General features: G+C 37.4%; 1 protein-coding gene across 3 annotated transcripts in view; it reads left to right on the top strand.

The window, feature by feature from the left end:
* The window catches only part of LOC124163962 (neurogenic locus notch homolog protein 1-like), a 34,718-nt gene extending 17,566 nt beyond the window's left edge, over positions 1-17,152 (top strand). For 2 of the 3 annotated variants that reach the window (XM_046541096.1, XM_046541095.1), the window contains 9 exons: positions 3,687-3,821; positions 4,822-4,953; positions 6,248-6,376; positions 7,914-8,051; positions 9,320-9,457; positions 9,938-10,075; positions 13,093-13,227; positions 15,203-15,337; positions 16,868-17,152. In XM_046541096.1, the coding sequence (XP_046397052.1) occupies positions 3,687-3,821; positions 4,822-4,953; positions 6,248-6,376; positions 7,914-8,051; positions 9,320-9,457; positions 9,938-10,075; positions 13,093-13,227; positions 15,203-15,337; positions 16,868-17,082 (1,295 nt within the window). In that variant the 3' untranslated portion in view covers positions 17,083-17,152. The remainder of the gene's footprint in view (positions 1-3,686; positions 3,822-4,821; positions 4,954-6,247; positions 6,377-7,913; positions 8,052-9,319; positions 9,458-9,937; positions 10,076-13,092; positions 13,228-15,202; positions 15,338-16,867) is intronic. The other variant, XM_046541097.1, reaches the window with a different exon arrangement.
* Positions 17,153-17,565: the final 413 nt, after the last annotated feature.

Below are 17,565 nucleotides of genomic sequence, written 5' to 3'. Positions count from 1 at the left end.
TGCCTAAATCGAAAGATTATTACTCCTGGAGTTAGCTTTTCACGCTTATAAATTTTTAAATAACGATATCTATTTTTCGCGATTAAATGAAAAGTGAAAATTTTCAAGCGCGCGAAAAAGCGACGGCTAAGTATGAATGCTGGGAAAACCCCGTGTGACGTCATTCTGGTTCCCGCTGTCGCCGTGTGAGGTGACCTTGGGGCGAGGCTTTGAGCGCTGATACGATACATGCTGCTAGTAGGTAGCAGAGTAACCCGCTAGCAGGTAACGCTTGGCTTAAATAAGGATTATTAATGCCTTATCAAACGAAGACAACTTTCCGACCTTATTTAATAGGCGCCAATCTGGCCTTTTTCAAATGCGGTTAAAATTGACCATTGCCATTCGTCTAAACTGTGATTTCTAAAACAAAATTATTTGTATATTATGAGTACACTAATGGTGGGTAACGAATCGCAATCAATGCCTTTCGTTTTCTTTATTGAAGGAAACTACCCTATTCGCCTTTCTACTGATCATAAATATCAAGTTATTATTAAGAATCAGATCGGGATCAATGCAATGTATTAAAATATGATTCTGCCTATAAATAAATTTGAGAGTGATATAATGAATTAAACACGCCCTTGGAATGAATATATTCGGTTTTTCCCTTACATAAAGCAGAATATCTTAACTGACTGCAGGAATGAATTACACAAAGAAGGCGAAATGTGCGTAGAAAGTAAGTGTGACGCTGACGGTATAAAAAGCTGGGTTGTCGAGTTAAAATTATCTAATCTCTCTCACGCATACTCCAAATTCTTCATTAGGCACAATTAACGACAGATCGCACGGGAGTCCCTTTTTTCCATTCTGCTTTGTAATCCAAATCATTGAGCACATAAGAATTCATCCACTCGTTCAGATAGATCATATAGATTGAAATTCCACGCCTAATGAGAATTACCTACTTCTTGCGACCTGATTTTCTAAGTATTTCTTAATATCATCTGAGTTAATTTTTTGCCCAATCTGGCGATAGGTTTCAATTGGTTTACGACTTCTAGCAAGCGGAAACCTTATCAAACCTAGCACTTCACAACCAGGAGTGGTCTGAGTGGTCTAAGTCGGCTGGTCGGCGATCACCGAGGGCCCCGACCTTAATGGGGCCCCAAAACGCGCGTGTCTATCGTGTAGGGTATGTGAGAGGTGTAATAAAAAACTCTAATTGAACAAAAGTTTTTTTGCTGTTGTAAAATTATAGGTTCTCCATAGTTGCTTTATTTACAAAATCCTCGGTTTGTACATGATTATTAAAAAAATAAATAAAATAACGTTGTGAGAATATAAAAGAGAACCTGATGCTTTTTTTTAAATGTTTGTTTCAAAAGGTTATTTTAGAGGTTTTTTTTTAGATTTCAGTGCAGTTTCAAGAAGAAAATTCACTAAATAGAGAATTGACCCATAATACGTACATACAATATTAAATTGTAAAAGCTGTGAAATTCTCACTTTATTACAATAAATATATTTTTCGGCGTGTCTATTGTTTCCTAAAATTTTTAATTTAATTTTGAAATTTTCAAACTTATGCAAAAGTTTAGTTTTCGGTCAAAAAACTTTTTTTTAAATCAGGATGGTAGAACGTGATAGTCATACATTTTAAAACAAAGAAAACGATTTTACAAAAATAAAAACTGGAGGTATGGTTAAAACTATATGAAAAAAATATGGAAAAAAATTCGAAACTGTATTATATTTGATTGTACAACATTAAATTGTGAAATTTTCACATTTCTTAGTATGTTTTTATTTACGAAATTGCTATTTTTTTATTAACTTCTATCTAGTTTTTAAGAGCTAAAATAGCGTAAAAAATCCATTTCCGGGCATGAACTTTCCTGTTATTTTATGGGGGAGGACCCCCGATTCCCGCGGTAAGAGGGGGTATGATGAGCCCCAGCCGAGGGCCCCGAATCATCTGACATTTCAGGAAACTGTGGAGAACAAAATTGGAGAAGACGCGACAAAGAAATCTGAGACAAATGGAAAACATACATACATTGGCTGCCGATTGACCGCTATATAATACACTGGCGCAGCGAGGAGGGGTTTTGGGGATAAACCGCCCCCCAGAGCTCTGAGAAATATTTAAGTTTAATCCAATTTAATAAATTGGATACATTATTGGATAGCCGTAAAAATCGCCATTCTGAACCATTTAACTTAAAAATTTTCGGGAGGAGTGCCTCCAATCAAGTGCAAATCACGCTTACCCTGGCGGGTATGCAATACCCCCACTCCCCTTAGTGTTAGTTGCGCCTAAAATCCCCCTAGCCTTAATTCTTAACTGCGACCCTGATGTAATATACAGGTAAAATACATCCATTCTAACAACGCAATAAAATGGATTAGGGCAACTGTACTTTGTCACACCAGCCCCAATAAGAGGGTACAAAAAATATATGTATGCAAAAGAAGAAATGTTAACAAATTTTAGGATAGAATTTCGTTTAAACATTCGTCGAGCGACTAAGCAAACACAGATGTTGAAATTGAAAAATTACATACAAAAGTATATGAGAGGACAAATTCGAAAAATAAGAAAAACATAAACTCTAAGTAATTCTGTTTTCATTTAAATCATGCTCAAGACCGCACCATTCTTTCATGATATTTCTATACAGGGTGGAGAAAAATCATGTCAAGAACTTTTAACTCTGAATAGATGATGCCAGGGAGCATGAGGGCCCAAGGGGGGCCCTTTGAAGGATACAACACACTGGGGTTGGGACCCAATAATTCAATTGATACGCCCGGACACCCGGGGAGGGGTTGAATTTGAAGGAAAAAGGATAGAGGCGCCGCCGCGATAGAAGCCCGTCGACGCCTCCGCGGAAGGGATAGGGATGGAAGGGAGGGAGGGATAGGGAAACACCCACGTCGCCATGGACACAACCGTACAACATGGCCCTTTACGAGCGAAACCATTACTTGATTTACCAACGACATTGGCAGATTTTTCTACGAGAAGAAAAATCCAAAGATCATTGTGTTGGATAGGGGATGCCATTGGAATCCAAAAGTACCGATGATGTTTACGTCGAAAACGCACCATTTTTCAAGTACAGAAACTATGAGCCAAGCGTTTTGAATGGCCGAGAGTTTTCCCTGTTGCCGGATGTTTTGGACAAAGGCAAATGCTGGAAAAGCATTCGAAGTCGTGAGTTGTCGAGAGCATCTGGCAACAGGGCAAACTCGCGGCACATTGGAGCGCTTGGTTTAAATTTTCTTTTGTTTAAAAATGGTGCATTTCCGACATAAACATCACTTGTATTTTTGGTTCCTATACGCATCAGCTATCCAGTGTTAAAATTTCGAGGAAATAATTTTTCTCCACCCTGTATAATACATACACACATGTGAATAAACAGAAGTTGAAAGAAATGGATTATGCCACATGACTATAAATGGGCATGGACAACGATACAGTGGTACATGGTAAAAGCCAATAATCAGAGATTAAAAATGTGGTCTCACTCGGATACGAACTCAGAACCTTGTGCTCGCCGGACGATTTCTCCGTCCCAGTCAGGCCGCATTTTTATCCTCTGATTCGTGGCTTTTTCCGTCCAAATTAGAACACTCTTCAATGTCCGTCTTTGAATGTACCCGTTGCTAACGTTTGCATCATTTCTTTCCAGTTGCACTGGGGGACCGCTGCTACAGGAAAGAGGACTGCAAGTTCATAGCAAATTCATACTGCAATGGGGCAATCGAGAGTCGATGTGTGTGCAAAGCGGGATATCATGCAGACGAGAACAAAGCCTGCGTGCCAAGTACGTGGATAACAACAATTTTTCACTGACAAAAGGAGCCCGCACGTACCTTGATCCGGCTTTTTCAATGCCGTATTTTTTTATGGCATCCGGAATGACGAACACATCTCGGAACTGATAGTGGTTACATTTAATGGGCCCAAGTTGGGCTGTAATCAATAAATTTTCAAGCGCTACTTTTAACAAACCTTACATAATTCCAAAATGGACCGTACTTCCTCAGATGGGTCAGTTGGTGTAGTGGTTGGCGATGTCGACTCTCACCTCGGGGCCCAGGATTCGGGACTCCCTCTCGGCAATATGTTCCGTGGTCTTCATTTTGATCATACGGCGATAAGTCAAATATAAACTTTAATTTCAGCATGCGGAGGCGAGAGAATTTTTTTATCATCATGATGGCGTTTATGTATTTAAGAAGTGTCATTTCAAACGCGGAGATATGAATACTACACTTGCTACCCTCCTGAAAACAACCCTGCCCTCCTCGACAACGCTTACCACTTCACCAACTGAACCATCCGCAGAACCACTACCATTTCACAGATGTGTTCGCCATTCCGAGTGCCATAAAAAATACAGCATTGAAAAATGCGGAGCAAAGTACGTGATCTTCCCTTGAGAGTTGAATATTTGCCTTGGTTGTGGAGACAAAACGTCCTTATTTTTAAAACTTAAGTCACCATACCACCACGATCATCTCCTTTAGAAAATAAACTGGATCAATGAGATTAAATTCAAATCCAAATACTCATCATCATAAATTATTCAGCAATCCTAATATTGGTTTGGTGAATATTTTGCAATTTTTGCATCTAGGGGGTTTCAACTGCCCCCTCTTCCCACCCCCCCTATGAAAACCGACCACAATATGTACGTAAGTGCCAATCGGTAGATACTTATATATCTTTAATTATCATTCCCTTTCATGCACCGAATTATTTTAATAAATCGGAATTTCCGTTACAAGTGAACGAACTTATAATAATTTTTCTCTTTCAAGCTGAATTGGGTGATCCTTGTTCCATTGATAATGACTGCAGGGAAATAGCGAATGCATCTTGCAAGTGGAATGATGGGAGTTTTTGCGCTTGCGGAAATGGATTCCGAGAAGAGGACAAACATTGCGTGGCAAGTGAGTACCTCAAGGCGGCGAACAACGACAGGAATTCTTCAAATTTTACTATTTGAGATTGTTCTGTGCACAAAAAGAGGAAATTATTCGGCGCAATTGGTTTTTAATTGGTGTTCTTACTCACTTATCCCTATTTGATCATTCAAAAGCAGAAAATGTCGATGTTATGACACACCATATGTTTTCTACCCTTCCCACGGTGTCCACGAGTAAGGTGTCTTTTAAGTCAGACGGGCTTATAAGTTCTCAGATACCTGTTCTGAAAACCGTCTTTACATCTGACATCGTTTAGGGACATGGTATTAAAATAATGTTAATATTTTACAATTAATTACCTTATGAGAAAAGAAAATCGATTGATTTTTTGGCATAAAGTTTACATACCTACGACGCACCAAAGTTCAGTTTACATTTCAGAGTAAAGGGAAAAAGGGGAGTGAAAACTCAGCCAGCTATTTACCGATCTAAATTTTCATGGATCACATTAGCAGAATGATCATTTCAATTCTTTCAAAGGTGGTAACACCCTGAAATATCGCATTTATATGTAAATTTATTTTTACCCCATCTTTTATTTTAAAGCAGCTGTTTTAGATAAATTGATTGCTGTACCAGCATTTTAAAAAATTTGCCACCGAAGGTATGAAAGCATTGCCAAGCAAAAAATTAGCCCGACGCCAAATTGTACAACAGAATGAAACAATTAGCTAAGGTAGCTTATATTTCTATTCTTTCTCGGTGAAAATTTGTACGAAAATTTTTGATAGTTTGATTTTTTATTTATATTTTTGATGTCTTGAGCATGGCGTATTCTGTGGGAAAGAAGAAAGGCAGTGAAAAACACGCAGGTAATACTATTCATCGATATGATCATATGCAGCATAGGCACATAATTTTAAATTAGAAAATTTATTCCTAAAATTTGGTTAGCATATATTATGATAAATGTCTTTTTAAAACATTTAAATATGTACAATCATATTACTATAATAAGACTTTATTTTTGTATTAATTGCTTGACTTTTATTAAAGCCAATTCTTTGCTTTTTATCTTTGAGAAAGAACAGCACATCCAACGTGATGGGAAGCCAACACTTGCTACCACAACAAACTCAATCTCTTGATTTAATGGATAAATAGTGGTTCCAGGCGTGGGGTCTTGGTGAGGGCATTTTACCGACAAAGCGACAGCTGCACGAATCACAGAGTCCCCTGGTTTTTTGAACCCCTCCCCCTGAAAGAAATTCCTGGCTACCACCCCGGCTCTTCAAAGGGAGTTCTTTCTTTTTCTCAGTCAGACTCGGAGAAAACTGTACTGGTGACGTAGACTGCATGTCGGTGGAGCACGCGCATTGCAACGACGACAAGAGCTTCTGCGAGTGCGACAGTGGATTCCGTGAAGAGGACTTTGTCTGCGTGGCAAGTAAGTACACTACCTACCACGGGCGGCCTGACCAGGTCGGCTGGTCGGCAACAGCCGAGGGCCCTGACTTTTGGGGTCCCTACCACAATGCTCGCGTCGATCATAAAGCGTATATTATTATTAAAGTATTCTACCTATTAAGGTAGGTTCCCATGGAGTACCTACTTAAAAAGAATTTTGGGAGCCTCACCTTCTATCAAGACCTTCTATCTCTTTAATTCACAATGAGGCCTACCTCCTTTCATCCTATCTAAAAATCCTATTCTTTTCTTACTCTCCCTCGTTTACCTAACATTCTTCCCTCTAGCAATGTGTTCAACATCCCCTCCCCGCTATGTACTCCCTCCATCCATACCTTCTGTCTCCTTCGCATCTCATCTAGAAGCTGCCTCTCCTCACCCACCATACACAGCACTTCGTCGTTCCTCTTCCTCTCCGTCCACTTCACCTTTGTAATTCTTCTCCACACCCACATCTCGAATGCATCCAGTCTTCTCTCATCCTCCTCCTACCTTTGTTTTTAACGTGGACACTAAGTAAGCGTATATGAAAGGCGTAATAAAAAAACATATTCATTGTCTGAATCAAATTTTTTTTTCAAGTATCAAATTCGGCGTTTTCAGTGGTTGCTTTATATAAAATGCCACGCGCTTCTTTTCGCCTCCCCCTCCAACGACGGAGCTGCCGGTACGCGCATAGAAACATCTAGATAAATAATAAGTGATATTGACGCTATTATTGATATTTTATATACATTTTATATGTACTTGCATTACTAACATTCTACGGAAGACAACAGTACCAGTCAATTTTCAATTGACCCACTGGTTTCAAAGTTAGCAGTGGTTTGCGTTTTTTACCACAACTCCATTAATTTTAGCGGTATAAACAAGTTTTTCGGAAAACTGCTAATAAAAGATGTGGCTTCTTTATATCAAAATTGTAAGGTGTAAGAACGAACACTACGGGAATGCCAAGCGCTCAAAGTTGGGCAACTTGATTTTACGCACAAAAAAACGGGTACTTTTTTAGAAGAAACGAAGTACATGAAATACTTTTATTGAGCCGAAGATTTTTTAAAGTACATGATACAACGTGGAAATAAATTCTCTTTCGTGCTTTTTGTTGCATTGAAATTGATTCCTTCTTTTAGAAGCAAGAGCCCCTCAAAATCGAGTATTTTGCTTTTTTTACGGACAGTAATTAACTAATTCTAATTAACTAATTCTTATTAATATTCTATTGAATGCAGTCTCAATATCGTCTTGTTTCAAACAGCTTCTCTAGCTCGAAGAAAATGATTTTCTCCCTAAGAGCCCATGTTAAATTATCCTAATTTCACCGTCAAATATCTCAAAAACAGCATGTGGGAATGCCTTTTTCTTTGCATGTGTCAATGAAAGTGCGTCATTGAAAGAATATGTGACCATTTTGAAGTTTCATCAAAATCTTGTTACTTTTACCGAAGCGCTCTATCTACCTTAAATCGTATTATTGGAATGAAAATATAAATGTGCTCTTTTTTTTATTGATACAGCAGGTTGGGGCGATTCTTGCACGGATGATGCCGACTGCAAAGGAGTGGAAAATGCATATTGCAAGGTGGAAAATGGGACTGGAATTTGTGAATGCAAAGACGGAAGATTCCATTACGAAGATAAACGTTGCGTGGAAAGTAAGTGGCACAAGTCTGAGAACAAGAATCGAATACAAACATAGTCAGATTGAATATTCGAATGCATTGAAATGACGCTTCAAAAAAGGAACTTGATACGATCTGAAGAATATGATTTATAAATAAAGAAGCAATGAAACGCGTATCACATTCGTCCTCATCTATGGCTCAGTTCTAACGACACGTATCTCAAAATTCAGCCGGTTTGAGACAGGGATCTTAAACAAAGTGTAATAAAATTAGAAAAAATAAAATTCAAGCCAAAAACAACTCTTTTTTTGCAAATGAATGCTTCTTTTTCAGTTTCGTGAACTTTTGGTTTTTAATTTCAGTGTACATTCAAAAACATAAGTCGTTTCTTTTTCTTTCATGAAAAGTTACTATTTTTGATATACAAGTTGTTAGAACTTAGCCATCGATATTGACGACTGAGAAATATATTGTTGTAAGTCAGTTTTTGTTAATTCTGAGAAATCCATGGTAGCGTACTCCAAAATACACTATCTACCTAGAAATAATTGGTACTAGTCAAAGTGAGATTTGGTACTGACGGATGACAGCACATACTGGGAGCCCTCACCACAGGTCCAACTTCTTTACGAATCATTATTTAATTATTGGAAAACTTTGAACTTGACCGACACGAATATGTTTTTAATTCCTTCAAATAATATTAAACAAAACACCCTAATAAAAAAGGATATTGCTAAAATATTACAATGATAAATCTGCTGATAAACACTACAAATCATTTGCATCCAGAGAGTTTGCTTTTAGTATATAAAGTGTGACATTTACAACGCTAAAAAAAACTTGGTAAAAGTTGAAAAATTCTATTACAAATTCAACGATGCAATGTCGTTAGGTTTCACACATCATCATGCACCTAACTATTACAATAAAAACGAAAGAGACAAAATAGAAATAAAAAATGACAGGAATAAAGAAAATGAATCGCTGCAAGATATCATTCCGTTCAGGATCTATGAGAAAATTTAGCCACATCTTTTATTAAAAATTTCTTAAATAAAATTTTATTATATTTCTAGAAGGAATTTTGCAAGAAATCGCCTCTGCCACAGGTTTTAAATGAAAAATATAATAAATATTTTATAAATCCGGATTGCCGTTGGAACGAGCTGTTGATAAGTGTTGTGGTAGGCATCCATCTGAAAACGTAGTATTAGTTTTTCAATGTCATGGAGGTATGCCGTACCAGATTGTGTATGATGTTGTTTATAGCCTCAACGGTTGCCTTCTTTTTTTAGATGGCTTGGGTGACCACTGCATGCACGATGAAGACTGCCAGTTCATAGATAATGCACATTGCCATAGGGATGTCAATGGGAACTCAATTTGTGAGTGCATAGAAGGATTCCACAATAGACACCAAGTTTGCGTGAAATGTAAGTGAAGCAAGACACGTTAATATTAGATTGAAATATGAATCAACCATTAGATATTTGCTACAGCATTCATCTTCTTGCACTTTATATCTGAAGAGTAAATGATATATAAAAGAATATACGAGCCTTATTTTGCAGTTAAACGGCAACTCTAATTTTTTTCCAAGTTAATTTAAAAATATATATAATGAAAATTGCTGACTTGGTTGAAACGTATAAAAGTTTTTAATAAATTGAAATGCTGAATATATTAAAGGCTTTTTTCAGAGTTCTAATTTATCATCACCAAAAGCTTAAAAACATGTTTTACTCTTTCCGAAACACAATGAGCTTTAGATTAAAGTTGAAATTTTATATAGAGTAATGGAAAATACACATAAAGGGTCTAGCAGGTGAAGGTACTGAGAAGTTCATGGAGGTATGCCGTAAAAGATTGTGTATGATGTAGTTTATAGCCTCAACGGTTGCCTTCTTTTTAAGATGGCTTGGGTGACCACTGCATGCACGATGAAGACTGCCAGTTCATAGATAATGCACATTGCCATAGGGTAGTCAATGGGACCTCAATTTGTGAGTGCATAGAAGGATTCCACAATAGACACCAACTTTGCGTGAAATGTAAGTGAAGCAAGACACGTTAATATTAGATTGAAATATGAATCTACCATTAGATATTTGCTACAGCATTCATCTTCTTGCATTTTATATCTGAAGAGTAAATGATATATAAAAGAATATACGAGCCTTATTTTGCTGGTAAACGGCAACTATAATTTTTTTCCAAGTTAATTTAAAAATATATTCAATGAAAATTGCAGACTTGGTTGAAACGTATAAAAGTTTTTAATGAATTGAAACGCTGAATATATCAAAGGCTTTTTTAAGAGTTCTAATTTATAATAACCAAAATCTTAAAAACATATGTTTCACTCTTTCCGAAACACAGAATGAGCTTTAGATTAAAGTTGAAATTTTATATAGAGTAATGGAAAATACACATAAAGGGTCTAGCAGGTGAAGATAGTGAGAAGTACCCCCAGATATTTTGAAAAATAAAAAATATACACTTAAAGTTCTTAAAAAATTTATGTGTTTCCCCAGTGTTTCAGGCCTTAACAATGGAGATTAACACTAAAAAAATTGAAGCACGATTTTTAGTTCCATAACCATATCTCCCTCCAGTTTTTATATTTGTGAAATCGTTTTCTTGGTTTTAAAATGTATATAATATTACCAAACCATCCTGATTTTTTTTCAAAAATTTTTGACCGAAAACTAAACGTTTACATAGGTTTGAAATTTTCACTATCAAATTAAAAATTTTAGGAAACAATAGACGCGCCGAAATATTTGTTGTTGCCCATACATCAAAGTACACCCATGCCTCGGTTAGCGCAAGGGATGCGTTCCTTGGGGTCTTTGCCCTATACGAATTTGCGTTATATGAGAGCATTTTGGCATTGGGATGCGTTCCTGGTGTTCCTTGTAGCATAGGTGTTGAGTATCGAATTTTCTATAAACCATATATATTCCTATAAATAGCCTAGAAAACCTTACTTATATTAACGTTTATAGTTTAAAATATCTTTAAATAAAGTAGGCATGCATTCAAAGACTTCAATTCACGTTTAAAAAAATTCCTACGTGCTTTTGAAATTCCCTTCGGTCGTGCGGGTGGGCTAACATCTATCCCTATCAGGGGTTCGTAATGCATTGCCGGCAGTTGACGATTTTTCAAACCAGTTTAATAACAACTATTGTGTCACCCAGGCCCTTTTGTCGCTCATCGAAATGACAGGCAAATGCTACTTTGAATCCCATTTCATAGCTAGTGGAGTTTATGAATGATAAATCATTTTAATCTGAGGTCCTCCGTGGCATGAGCTTCTACGTGAAACAGTCTTTAAATGCCTTGAAACCTGACTCAGGTTTTCCTTCCCTGAAAATGAGTGAACGAGATTGCATTCTTTTCCAAAAAATTATCGTCTCGTAAACACTAAAAACTAGTTGAGGGGGAAAGGAGCCACATTCAATCACAGCTTGGGAGTTAATCATAAAATGCTGCGGTGACTGCGCTATCAACACTTGCAGATTCACCTGATATCGCCGCACTGAAAATACCTGCTTACCATTTAAAATTCTGGAACCAACCGGAGCTTTCACTAAATGTCTCGGAGCGATTACCCTCCTCGTCTTTTTGTACAGATTCACAATGAACTTTCCCTATGTGTTGACCGCTTGGTTGACGTTGGTCACTGACGTTTTAACTACGTCTTAATTCAGAGTAAGACCTTTTGAGTTTAAACTTATAAACATGCATTATCGATTTGACGCTCTCCATTTTCAAAGAAATTGATCACTTTTAATTTCTCTTCTAGGTTTCTGCTTTTTCGTGATAACTTATTGATTTTTCTCTCCGCATTCCTATTTTTTGCCATTGCCCTCTTGGTGGTTTGGCTCTATCGAAATCACCTCCTCCTAATGAGCAACTGCTGCCCTGTATTCCTAAGATGCAGAAGGTCTACGACAGCTGGGAGGGAATGAAGCCATTGTGCTTGAGACTGTCTAGCGGATCCTATTACGGGTTGATACTATTCATACACAACTCGGCCACCACTCCATTTCTCCCCCGTGAATACCGATGACCTTGAAGGTTTTAGCCATGGCCCTATATAAGGGCCATGGTTTTAGCGTAGACGGCGTATATTCTCTACGTGGAAGTCAATTCGCCCAATAATCTATGACGGCAAAAATTACGTCTCAAACCGCATTGATTTCAAAGCAACTCATTTCCTCTAGCTCCACGCTTAATTAATCATCTAAATAAACTAATGTCATTCTGTTAAGGAGAACAGATAAATTCCTTCGGTAGGCCGGCTATCTGGACCATATGACGAGCAATGATTGCTCAGCAAAGGATTTCGATTAACGAGAACACGAACAAAGAGGAAGATTTGAGGCAAGCAATACTATTTATATGCGTAAAATGATAGCAATTTCGTAGGTACTTAGCGCAAGTTCACGTTTTATCATGAGAGCGTTAAAGTTATTTGATTAGGCTACCCTGCGTTACGATGTTTCCCCGATGAACGATATTGCGCCGTATCGAAATTGCGCAGTCATGGGTGTATGTATAATTCTAATTTTTTCAGATTTTTAAAATTAAAGCAGTTATTCGTGTTTTTGACTGTGTTTCGCCAATTTTAAAAATCTGAAAAAAATGACAATTATGCTTTGATGCAGGGGCGACGAAACATATTTTTTTCGGCGCGTCTATTGTTCCTAAAAATTTTTAATTAGATTTTGAAAATTGCTAACATATGTAAGAGTTTAGTTTTCTGTCAAAATGTTTGAAAAAATCAAGATGGTAGAAGGTAATATTATTTACATTTTAAAACCAAGAAAACGATTTTACATTAATAAAAACTAGAGATATGATTTAAAAAACTAAAAATCGTGTTTCAATTTTTTTAGGGTTAATTTCCATTGTTAAGGCCTGAAACACTGGGGAAACACATAATTTTTATGAACTTTAAGTGCGTATTTTTTATTTTTAGCTGAGCCACCACAAATTACAATGCTAAAATTATGTTTTTCGAATCACCATACTAATGTGCTTTTTTGTTTATTGTCAGCGGGTTGGGGAGATTCCTGCACGAATAATGGGGACTGCAAAGAAGTTGAAAATGCATATTGCAATGTGGAAAATGGAACTGGATTTTGTGAATGCAAAGATGGATTCCGCCTCGAAGATCAACGTTGCGTGAAAAGTAAGTGGAAAAGAACATGTGTGGACTACAAATGTTGCTAAATGGTATACTCGAATGCATTGGGAAGACGTTGCAAAAAGAAGAAACTTGATACCATGAAAAGAATTCAATTTAGAAATTCAAGAACCAAACTAGTATCACATTCGTTGTCGTGAATAAAAACATATCAACTTGAAAAAAACACCAAAAAATAAATGTATCGCCAATTATAACAATTTATCGCCAAAAACATTTGTAAAACAACTTTTTTCTCGTAAAAAAGTATAAAATAATTTTAATTTGAGCCTCACACGAACTCAGTTTCGTCATATACTACGAAATATGTAGGGCACATGTAGTTTTAGTATGGTACATATTTCATTATATATTCTCAAAACTCCTTTACAGAGCTATAAGTTTATACCAAATAACGGTTTTCGTTGCATATGAAGTAATTTATTCAGAGCTGTTTCCAGGTTCTCACGAAAATTATTTTCTTCTTTTAGTTTGAGTAAGATGTGGGTTTATGAAAGGTCATTTCATAATGTTATTGTTCTCTTATTCCTAACTTCATTTAAAAAATCAAAAATATTTTCATAGTTAAATATACTTAAAATATTTAAATAATTTAATTCGAGCTAACCCCACCTCGAGTTGAATCGTCAACAACGTCACTACCGTGTGTTGTAAACAAATCTATGACCAATTGTTGACTATCGAAAATGAAAGTGTTCCGGTCGACAAATCGAGAAGACTGATGAAACTTTCTCGGAATTTTTGCAATTTCGTTTCATCATAACATGATTTCATCAACAAAATGTGTTCCCGAAAATGATTGATAACCACAATAATCACTAATGGTTGATGAACGAGCGATTTTGGCCACCAAGAGCGAAAAAAAAGAAGCAGGAGCAATTTCCACAATTTTATATTTATTGTACGACCGATTTCGCTTACAGCATCATCAGATGCTTACAACTGTACATTGTACATATAACAATAAAGGCTAAATAAAGGTTAAATAGGAAAGCAGGATGGGGGTGGTAAGACGGGAAGACTGATGAAGGTAATGTTGAGGGAGGCATTACGGAACTTAATTAAGAAGTTAACACACACATTGGTCCGACTTTTCTGCCATGCTGGCATTACGAATATAATCTGAGGTTTCAGGTGAGATGGAGTGGAAACGGAACAACAATAGGAGTAACTAAATTGTTCATTGATTATTATGCGGTGAGAAGTTCGCTGGGTCAGCGAGCTCATTGAAATTAAATAATGACAAACAATTTTTTGCGAATATATGACATAAAAATACTTCACCTACACCCCTTTACATATTTAAGGCCTTCATTAGAGCTTCCTTACTTTATGCCGAGCTATTTATTATTACATTCTCATCATTTACGATTCAAATGTCATCGTTCTGTTAGAACGGCTGCTTTTCATGTTAAGAATATCTTTATTTCTGATTAGTTTAAGTCTTAGGTAGTTCTTTGGCTCAAAATAAAAATTCTCGCTGCGACTGCCTTCAGAGATGCGTTTTCATTTTAACTTCGGTAGCTCACATAAAATAAGTATATCAAGAAGGTTTCTTCATGTGTATAGCCATACTTGTGAGCCATTATAGTGACTGGTGCATTGTTGTACTCTCAATACAAACGCCTCTACATTAAACTTACAGATTTCTGCGGAAATTATTCCTTTACCTTTTAGTGCTAATGTCATCAAAGATGCGTTGAGTCTTTTACGCGAGAAAGTAATCGCTTAATTACTCATTCAAAAATATTATTCTTTTTGTCTCTGCGAACTTAAAATATAACATTAACCTTGGGAGAACTTTGTGAGTGGGAAGCAACTTCAATCCAATCTTCAGATTGTTGACTGCTGATATTGCGGAACCTTAGATCACATTTAGGAATGGAGTGTCTATTTCGGGTATGAGCAAATATTCCGAGTTGTTCCCGATAAAAGTCTTGACTGTGAATTTGTTTTTTAGGAGGCGGACTTGGAGATCCTTGCCGTACTCAGGAAGACTGCCAGTATTTGCCGCACATGCTTTGCAAAGGAAACGTGACCGCAACATGCCAGTGTGCTGATGGATTCCATGAAGACGGTAAAACTTGCCGAGCCAGTAAGTTTCCCCTCTACACTCGATAACCAATTCACGAAAAGGATTTCAATACCTATTTTCATTTCTATCAGAAATTGAAGAAAATGTATCCTTCTCAGCTCTGAAGGCCGTTTTATACGGGGCACGGAATCGCGCAGGTTAGAGCTGCATTAATTTCTAAATTGGCGTGGATTTCGCGAATGCATGAACGAAATTAGAACAGGGGCTATTTTGCCGTCTCGCATACATGCATTCTCGCATGTGTTCTAGCAATTCACCGCTTTACACGAGGCAATTTTGATTGCGCCTTCGCACTTACGCCAGATTGCGCAATTCCGTGTACCGTGTGAAACGGCCTTGACGCTCTGAGCTTCTGGATAGGGTGGTTTCCTATTATTTTTTATTGCCTTAATCGAAGGATTATTACTCCTGGAGTACGTATTTCACGAATTTAGATTTTTAAATGACGACATCTATTTTTCGCGATTAAATGAAAAGTGAACATATTCAAGCGCGCGAAAACGCGACGGCTAAGTATGAATGCTGGGAAAACCCTGTGTGACTTCATTCTGGTTCCCGCTGTCGCCGTGTGAGGTGACCTTGTGACGAGGGTATGTGCGCTGCTACGATGCAGGCTGCTAGCAGGTAGCAGAGTACCCTGTTAGCAGGTAGCGCTTGGCTTAAATAAGGATTATTAATACCTTATCAAACGAAGAAAACTTTCCGACCTTAGCCAGTTTTAATAAGTGATTATTGAGACATGTTTCCCTGAGCTCTGTATCTCATACATGCATTGGTAATCTCATACGATGTATAACTCCTATCTATTCGTATAGAAACTAGGTCCCTGTGACATCATGTGGAGTGGCATCGCATGGGCGCCAATCTGGTCTTTTTCAAATGAGGATAAAAATTGACCAATGCATTCGTCTAAACGGGTATTTCTAAAACCAAATAATTTGTTAACTATGAATACACTGATGGTAGGTAACGAATCGCAATCAATGCCTTTCGTTTTCTTTGATGAAGGAAACTACCCTATTATCCCTGCGGTTCCTAGAGATGCTGCGCGATGCACGACGGCACGATTGATGACGCTGTCGCATCGCGCAGCAGTGGCCTCCCGGGCAACTCGTGCGTGTTTCAACTGCGTGGCGTGGTGCCTGTAGTTTCCGACGTCGCGCATTGATTTTGATGCATTCTTGCAAGTCACTTTCCTGGGTCCGTGATCTCGCCGCCATCGGGCAGCCACAGATGCGTGATTCTTGGAAATATGTACTTGTATATTACGTGACTGTTCGCCCAAGACGAGAGTATCACCAAAAATGTACATATAAATTCATTTTTCCTATTCCATAATATCATGATTTTCTTCGGAAATTCAAAATGTACATTTTTTATCCTAATCATCGTCAAAATGTAAGGTACGAGTGAGAAACATGGCAAATGACATCATTACGCGATATGAGAGAGCTTCTTAAACTTCAGTTATTATAATTAACATATATATTACTTTTCGTGGGCATGAATGTATGAAATGGCTATTTTAAGTTCTAGGAAATCCATGCTCGCCTTCTATTGGGTGCGACGATCCAACAATGGAGTGTAAGCAGACGCAGAGCGGGGAATATAGTTGTCAGTGCGTGGATGGCTACGAAGATGACGGCATTGTTTGCAGGAAGGAGGGTGACGGTTTTCACATACACATTCACACAGTGGAAACCAAGGACACAGATATCGATATTAAACCGTTAAATTTTCAATAGTTGATTCAATATTGAAAACTGATTGATTGAGCGATCACTGTAAGTTATGAAAATAAAATTGTTTCATATGTTTTGAATTATTATTTGGAGCACGCTACTGGTATGTGAGATCCTAATCAGGTAGATTCCATTATTAAGATGGAGCGTGTCACCTGGTGCATGTGTCATCAATGTATGCTACAGATATCTATGAGATAATTTTAATTAGCAAAAAGAATCAACTACAACAAAACCCAAGAGCAACATTGCCTAAACGTCGCTGAAACTACCTCTGAAATAATTTTCATGATGAGGAAGAAACCAAAAAGTGAATCTTCGTAGAGCGCTGAGTTATTACCGCAATTTTTATAGGGAAAATAGTGAGTACCAGGAATTTTCTCCATCAACATCCGAAGAAAAGTCAGCAGACGAGGAATCATCCGATTTGGATCTCTACGCTCATCATCAAATGAATATTAGGCACGCAAATCAGCCTGGACCTTC

Source organism: Ischnura elegans, chromosome 8 (genome assembly GCF_921293095.1).
Source record: "Ischnura elegans chromosome 8, ioIscEleg1.1, whole genome shotgun sequence".
NCBI lineage: Eukaryota > Metazoa > Arthropoda > Insecta > Odonata > Coenagrionidae > Ischnura > Ischnura elegans.
This window is presented reverse-complemented; position numbering and strand designations above follow the sequence as displayed.